This window comes from Myxocyprinus asiaticus, chromosome 14 (assembly GCF_019703515.2).
Source record: "Myxocyprinus asiaticus isolate MX2 ecotype Aquarium Trade chromosome 14, UBuf_Myxa_2, whole genome shotgun sequence".
Lineage (NCBI taxonomy): Eukaryota > Metazoa > Chordata > Actinopteri > Cypriniformes > Catostomidae > Myxocyprinus > Myxocyprinus asiaticus.
Window position 1 is genome coordinate 49,248,763 of NC_059357.1, and position 8,836 is coordinate 49,257,598.

General features: G+C 36.1%; 1 protein-coding gene across 1 annotated transcript; it reads left to right on the plus strand.

The window, feature by feature from the left end:
* The first annotated feature begins 7,821 nt into the window (after positions 1 to 7,821).
* On the plus strand, positions 7,822 to 8,589 carry LOC127452273 (paraneoplastic antigen Ma1 homolog). The gene has a single exon (XM_051717612.1). It carries the CDS (start codon positions 7,822 to 7,824, stop codon positions 8,587 to 8,589), a length of 768 nt encoding a protein of 255 aa, XP_051573572.1.
* The last annotated feature ends 247 nt before the right edge of the window (positions 8,590 to 8,836 follow it).

An 8,836-nucleotide genomic window follows, 5' to 3' on the forward strand; every position in this document is an offset into this window, starting at 1 on the left:
TTCAATATTACCCTTGCAGTATAAATGTGTTTGAGAACTGATAGGTTATGAGTTTCACCTGTCAGCTAAATTGGACAGCATTTGCGTTTGGTTGCTCTAAATTGTGAGGAAATTGAATTGTTCCCCATCTAGCCTAAGTCTATCCATCTGACAACTATTACAACAATACCACATAACTATTATGTATCTAATATATGTGTGACTGGTTATTGTGATTGTTGGTTGTTCTATTTAGCATGTAGGGATTTACACAATGAACATGTGTATAATAGCATTTGAGAGTACTATCATTCAATAGCAAATGAATGCAAACTATTTTGATCTGCAAGGCTTATTCAATGCATTTTATGCCAGAGCAATTCTAAATTACTATAGTCATGTAAACAAATGACCTAATGTTTATATAGTTAGTCATATAGTTTGAAAAAATGTGATAGTCATTCAACGATTGTGCCAAAGTGATTGAGAAAAACTGTAAACCAATAGTAAAAAATTTATTTTTCATAAAAAATTTTTTACACAAACCTGGCATCATAGCAGCAAACGCAGAGATGGTGAATGTGTATTTTCAGCTGTTTCACTCCCAAACCTCATTCCCTACCCCAAACTACCTTGGTTACGGGCCCACTGGCTTTGAATTTGCAGATGTGTTCAAGGCATTTCACTTCGGAATGTTTCCAGAGGTGATCACTTCTGAATGAAATGAGAGTCGGATGCTGAGAAAGTAAAAAAAATACAAAATACAAAAATAACAATAATTTAAAAAGACAAATTAGCTTAATTGTTTTAAGAAAAATTGTGCATTCCCATCCACTACATCATGCACGTTATCTTGAGGGAGCCTTGTCATGATGATGCATCTGAATGACTCTTGCTCCAGGGAGAGTTGTATTCCAGTATTGGGGCAATTGTACATTGTTTTATTAAATGTTTCCAGGTGATGCCATAGAATGAGTGTAATTTCTAATATTATGAGGGCTAAAAATGGCTGCTAGATCTGAACAATTTGGACAAAAATCTAATTGCGATTATTTTGAAATATATTGTGATTGCGATTTCAACTGCAATATGATCAGTGCTGGGCGGATTACTTGTGAATTGTAATCAGATACTGATTACAAATTACATGACAAAAATGCAATCAGTAACAATCTCATAGGTTACATTTTTAGGGAAATCTAATCTGATTACTTTTGAATTACTTTCAGTCTAATTCTATTTTAATTCAGGTCATATGCATTTGAGTAGGATAATAATTTATAACATGAAAGTACAAAGACGAAGAAAATGTATTCCATTCTTTATTACTAACAAAAAGAGTTCCTTATGACATTTTTAAAAAGTGTATTAAACATTACATTAATGAAATTAACATTAAATCTAACAGCAATGACAGTGCATGGCCAACGTTTATAGTTCAAAACACTGAGACATCAAGTTCATTTTAAGTGCATAAAACAATAGCAGCATTATGAACATTAATGACCAATACAATTAACAAAAAACGATCATAAAATGAACGAAAATGAATAACCATAAAATCAACAGCAACGACATTGCCTAGGTCAAAGCTTTCATCTAATAACACTGAAACATTTTTAACCCTTACTGATAGTCCATCTTCTATTCCAAAGCTGAGGTTTAAGATATTATCTTTTGAACAGTAAGAATATTCTAAAAGAGTAGAATATTTTAAAACAGCAGCGTTCCACCAGGTCACACAAGGAACAATTGTGTCAAGTTTTATGTCAAGTTTCATGCAGTGGACTCCACTGCATCAGCAGCAACAGTAGAGCGATGGGCTTTATTTCATATTGCTGCACATTTTGCAGTTGAACTATTGTGTACCCTGCGAGCAGGACCCTTAGAGATGGCATCCACTAGATCCTTTGAAGTAATTAAATTCAATGTGTGAGCTGCACACCATTGATGATGTAGTAAGAAATAATATATATACTGCATTTTTAAAAACATATCTAGTTCATTATAAGTGCATAAAACAATAGAAACATTACATGAACAAACAGTAACGAATCAACAGCAATGACATTGCTGGGTCAAAGCTAACAGCTCAAAACTCTGACATACTTACTTTTAACCCTTACTACTTAGTAATAGTCCATCACCTATTCCTTAGCTGAGGTGCTTATCTTAGGGTGTGTTCACACTTGTAGTTCGGTTCTCTTGTTTCTCTTGGTCCAGACCAAAATAGGAAATGATACATTTAGTCCTGGTTCGCTTATTGTTCACACTGGCATTTTTAACACCGAACCTAAAGATACAAAACAAAAGGCATCAGGAAAAAGTCACAACCTGATTGGACAGCTTTTATGACGTATATTTTGCGACGGAACTTGCCGAACATCCAAAACAATGCTGGCTGCTGGGCGAAATGCGCTCGTTGGATGTATATATGCATATGTGGTGGTATTTTTACCAGCTGAGAACAAACAAAGAGCTAATAAAATGTGTAAAGGAGTCAAAACAGCACTAGGAATTCCTCCGTTGCATACACATACGAAGATATGCTGCAAGGACGGCTGACGGCGGTTCCGACGCCTGTATCGAACTGTGATGGGCAACATAGCTCCTATGTTATGTCTTTTTATATTATCCAACACATCCAACCTCTTCTGCCATTATATTCCCTTGCACTGTATATAACCGATTTGTATTTAGATTTGCACTACATATGTTTGTGTATGTATGTATGTATATATATATATATATATTCTATTGTGTATTCTATATATACTTTTTTCTTTTCAATATTTATTTTTTATTTATTCAATTTTTAATTATTTAAAAAAAAGTCTTGTTGCTGTTTTTGTATTGTTGTGTACTGGAAGCTCCTGTCACCAAGACAAATTCCTTGTATGTGTAAGCATACTTGGCAATAAAGCTCATTCTGATTCTGATTCTGATGACGAGAAGAACCAGGTATGCTTGAGGTCAGTATTAGGCAAATTATTTCCTGTTATTGGTCCATTTAGATGTCTTTGGTCCATGCTGCATTCATATATCAATCGAACCGCACCAGAGTTCGTTTGAAAGTGGACTGAGACTCACTATTCAGGGGGTCTTGGTCCGCTTGTTTGGTGCGCAGCAAGGTTTGGATGGCAGCGTTCACACTTGTTCAAATGAACCGCACTAACAGAGCAATTGCACCAGAGTTTGTTTTAATCGAACCAAACCTGCCAAGTGTGAACGTAAAACCCTTACTGTTGTAACGTAAAAGGAGCACATGCTCAAAATGTTCATCTGTGAGACTATTGTGCTTAGGGGTAAGAATATGATGCTATTGACATGAAAATGATCAATAAATGATTAACAATTTACTGCCATTACCTTGTTAATATGTAATCATGTAATCTATAAAAAGTAACTGTAGTCTGACTACAAGTATTTAAAAATGTAATATTTTCTTTACTTCCATGCCTTTATTTTGGAGGACGTTTTTATTTTTGCAGTACACTGAAGCAAGTAGTAGACAATGGCCTTTTAATGCAGAGAAATGCTCTCATCCACTCTTCTGTCCACAAAAACCAAGTCTTATGAAGTTACTTTAGATTTGGATAGCAACTTATAGCGGCTGAGCATATTGATATTATACAAATGTGCAATTAGTTAATCTAGAGTGCTGTTAATATAACAGGTCCAGCTCATTAACCTCGCACATGCTTTGAGTATGTGCAAGACACTACAGAGAACAGTGCTGCACACATACAGTAAGCGCAGTGAGCAGCGCATGCAGACTATTCGTGAATTAGTGATTTGTTTCTTTCACAAACCTATCGATTTGCTTCAGAAGACATTAATTGATCGACTGGAGTCGTGTGGAGTACTTTTATGCTGCCTAAATATGCCTTTTGGACCGTCAAACAGCCAGCAGCTTCATCATACCCATTTGCTTTCACTGTATTGGCAAACAGTTGAAATGAAATGTACTTATAAAATGCTTCATTTCAGTTCTGCTGAAGAAGGAAAGACAGACATACTCATCTGGGATGGCTTAAAGGTGAATAAATCAAGAGAAAATTATAATTTTTGGGTGAACTAATCCTTGAATGCACCTTTTGGCGAAACTCTAGAAAATCCACCTCTGCCTAGCTCTTAAACTTTTTTGTGAGAATTAATTAATTAAAAACTTAATTCAGGTTTTCTTAAAGGCAAATTTAAAAATCACATAAAAAGTGTTGGATGGAAATCCAGCATGTAAGAAACAGAAACATCCATCTCAATCCTTCCCACAGCCATTGTTGTGGGTGTGTGTGTGTGTGTGTGTGTGTGTGTTTGTGTGTGTGAGTGTGTGAGAGAGAGAGCTACGTCTCACTGCATGATCTCTTACATGAGTAGTATACAGGTATTTGTTCTTGTGTGCACCCAAATACTTTCCAGATTGTTGTGTGGAACGGCATAATCACAAGCAGAGAACCCTCAGAGTTCAGCACACACTCTCACAAGAGACAAATTACTGTTAGAGCAATGCATGCAGCTGACCCAGGTACACACTGTCATGCTGTCCTGAATCTATGAGGCAATGATGGGAGAGCTTTGCCTGTGAGATCACTAAACACATGCTATAAGATTAATCACTCAAATCCAGATGTTATGAATGATGAACATGCAGAGATGAGAAATAATGTCATTTCTTTTTCTAGACAAAAAAAGCCTCTGACAGTGAAATTTCTATTAGTCATCACATGTCCTGCTGTATCTGTACTGCTTTCTCACACCCGTTTCACACATGATCCGTTTGCAGTACGTATGCAATACATATTTTTTTCAGTGCCCATGTTAACAGGTTGCAGGAGCGGTGCAGAAGCAGCAGTGCAGTGATCGTTTCTGCGAGTCTATTTTTGCTGTGCTGCATGTGCTGAATTAAAGTGTTCGTGGTCAAAATGAACATGGATTGACACGAAAATTTAGCAATTTCACCATAAATGCATATAATTCAAGTCTGCTGTTTTTCACAGTCGCCATATGACTTTCAGCCCTAGGTAAAGCAAAGAAAACCAAAACACACTATTACCAGGAGTTGCAAAAATAACAAATGCGATCAGAAGTATATCTAAATATTTTTTTGATGTGAAATACACTACACAGCATGTTATATTGTGTGGGGGGTAGGGGTGGAGACACTAGCATCTCAGCAGAAAGCAGCAAATACGTGACAGGCTAGTGGTCAGAGAACTACACCTTACCTCATATTTGAAAAAAAAAAAGACATAAAGGATGACACTTGTCTCATCGTGGAGGTGGAAAAACAAAGTTCTCTATGACCCGCAGGATTTCTTGTATAAAGATTTAAATGCAAAAGAAAAGGCATGGGAGGCAGTTTCCTCGGCTGTTTGTGTGGATGGTAAGTTTTTATTTTAAATGTTTGTGATACTACCTTTTCACATAAGAGAAGTACCACGTTTAAATGTTTAAAATCAAAATAATGGCAAACTACTTACCCATTGTTGTATTTGTGGTGTACAGAAGCCACGGATCAGTTGCGCACTGCAAACATATCTTATGTCAGGCAGGCGGTATCGCAGCATCAGGACCCGCACCAGCCGACTTCATGATAGCTTCTTCCCCCAAGCAATCAGACTTTTGAACTCTTGATCTCCCACGATCAAAATACATCAGCACTGCACTTTATTACTCTTACTCTTATATCTCACACCGGACTGTCATAAATTATATTATTATTATATTATATTCTCTCTTAACAACTTACTATCAACCGACAGCCTGAATGTCAATACAGTACAATACAACCTACTGTACATTCTATATATTCTATATATACTTTTTTATTTTTATTTTTATTTTTATGAATAATGTGTATCTATTTTGTGTGTATTGTATACTGTACAGTGTATGTTATTATTTGTATATTGTGTTGTGTGTAATTATGTGTATATTCGACTTTAAATTGTGTTGTGTTAATCTGATGTTTATTGTAAATTGGTATATGTCTCATCACTGTCACGACTGCTATGTTGCTCGGAACTGCACCCAAGAATTTCACACACTATTGCAATTGTGTATATGGTTGTGTGACAATAAAAGTGATTTGATTTGATTTAATTATGTGACAGCACAATCAAGCGCATGCTGCTTCTGCACTGCGTACGCACCGCATACGGATCATGTGTGAACCGGTCCGCAAACGGATCATGTGTGAACCGGGCATCACTGTATACTTGCCTTAATTATAAACAATACCGTTTATAGAGCCCCTCCTATATACTCAATGGTGCTTCGACTTCTGTGCGTTGTGAATTAACTGTGAGCCATCTGCTGTCTTCCAACACCCTTAGCATCATCTCAGAACTGGTTATCATCCCTCTCCAACCTTCAGCATCTCAGGTACATTAAATGCATGTGCACCACCTTTAAGTTGTTTGCTTATAAGTGAAGAGGCCAGTTTACGTTTTCTCAGCCACACCGCACTCAAGCATCGACACAGGCCTGCAACATTGGGTTTTACAAAGACAGTGTATGTGTGTGAGAGAGTGTGTGTTTGCGCCCATTATGCTTGTTTACATTGAATCATTCTTAGTATTAATAACCAAGGGGGTTTTGGAGTTGATTTTATATATATATATATATATATATATATATATATACACACACACACACACACACACACACACACACACACACAGACACACACACACACACACACACACACACACACACACACACACACACACACACACACACTACTGGTCAAAATGTTTTGAAACACTTGACTGAAATGTTTCTCATGATCTTAAAAATCTTTTGATCTTAAGGTGTATGCTTAAATGTTTGAAATTAGTTTTGTAGACAAAAATATAATTGTGCCACCTTATTAATTTATTTCATTATAAAACTAACATTTAATAAAAAAAATAAAATAAAAAAAGTTTTTGAAATTGATGACTTGGACCAAATAATAAAGAAAAGCAACCAATAAGTGCCCAACATCCTTCAATACCATTTAAAAAGCATCCCAGGGTGATACCTCAAGAAGTTGGTTGAGAAAATGTCAAGAGTACATGTCTGCAAATTCTAGGCAAAGGGTGACTGCTTTGAAGATGCTAAAATATAACACAGTTTTGATTTATTTTGGATTTTGTTTAGTCACAACATAATTCCCATTGTTCCATTTATGTTATTCCATAGTTTTGATGACTTTACTATTATTCTAAAATGTGAAGAAAATATATATATATATATATATATATATATATATATATATATATATATATATATATATATATATATATATATATATATATTTTTAAGCACATTTATTTCATTTCATTGTTTACTGAACAAATTTAACTAAAAATGTAGATTGGTGGTTGACTTCATTTTAAGTCATTGTTCATTACTATAATTTTATTTCATATCTTTTATTTTTATATAATTTTCGGATAAATACAGAAACTTTTTATTATAGATATTTGACTTCTGCCTACTTTTTCATTTCATAATCCAGTTACTTTTATAGTCAGTTAATACGTTGAGTTGTAATTATTCTTAGTATGGTAAATTCAACTCATTATACTACTAAGTGTAGGCACCAAATAATTAAAGCCATTCATACAGTTAAAAATCAGCAGACAAACTGATTGGCGTCAAAGAATCCCTGTTTATACCCAGGGTACAAACCGTTCCGTTGTAGGTCTGATTATTTGGGTCTAACATATAACATTGGGATAGGGGTTACACAAAATGGAGGCACCACTGAGATTTGTTTTCCCCTAATAAACATAAAAATATATACAACTGTTAAGTAGTACTTGGCAGAAGACTGTTAACTGAGAGTTTACCACTATGGCTGACACAGTACGTACCACACTGGGTGCTGAGCTCTGTAACTGGTGTAGAGGGGAAGGAATTAACTCTACCCATGCCATTTTATTAACCAGAGTGCCAGAAGAAGCTGATATTTCACTCATTGAAGAAACTCTGCAACAGATTAAAGCGCTTGACAGAGTGCAAGTGAGAGGGAAAACGTATAAACCTGAACTAGATTGCATCATGGTGTTATGTGAATGCCGTGAAAGAGTAGAGTCAGACACAATTCCTTTTGATGTGATTCCAGTGAGTGGAGGTGATGCTTGGGGCATAACAACAGCAGGTGATGAGAGAAATATTCCTGAGAGTTTCTCAGAGAAATTGTCTAAATTATTAAGGGAGAAAGGCAAAATTTTGGATGATATTCATTCTCCCTTGGCCCCTAACTTAACGTCAGGAAATAGCCCCAAGTCCATCATCAGAGCAGTTGGAGAACTGTTGGAAAGAACAGCAAAACCGTCCACTGAGAGCAGTGCTTACCGACATCTTAGAACTCTCTCAGGAGTCAGCCCTACTCCTGCTGGAGATGAGAATCTGGAGAGTTGGAGTGAAAAAGCCAGGCTCATGGTAGAAGAGTGTGACTGCTCCATTAAAGAAAAGAGAAGGAAAATTGTGGATAGTCTTAAGGGTCCAGCTTTAGAGCTCATTCAAGCAGTAAGATTGACCAACCCAAATGCAAGTCCTATGGACTATATAGAGGCACTGGAGAGTGCTTTTGGAACAACTGAGTCAGGTGTCTTCTAAGACAAAATCCTGGTGAGCTCTTGTCTGCATTCTTGCAGAGAATAGAAAGATCCCTTTCCAAAATTGTACAGAAAGAGGTCTAGAGCCCAGATTAGCTGACAAAGCCAGAGTTTAACAATTTATTCGAGGCACTACTGAAACTGATCTAATGTTACTACAGTTAAGATTAAGAGGAAAAAAGTAATCCTCCCACTTTCCTGCAACTTCTGGGTGAAATTTGAGAAGAAGAAGAACATGAAGCAGCAAG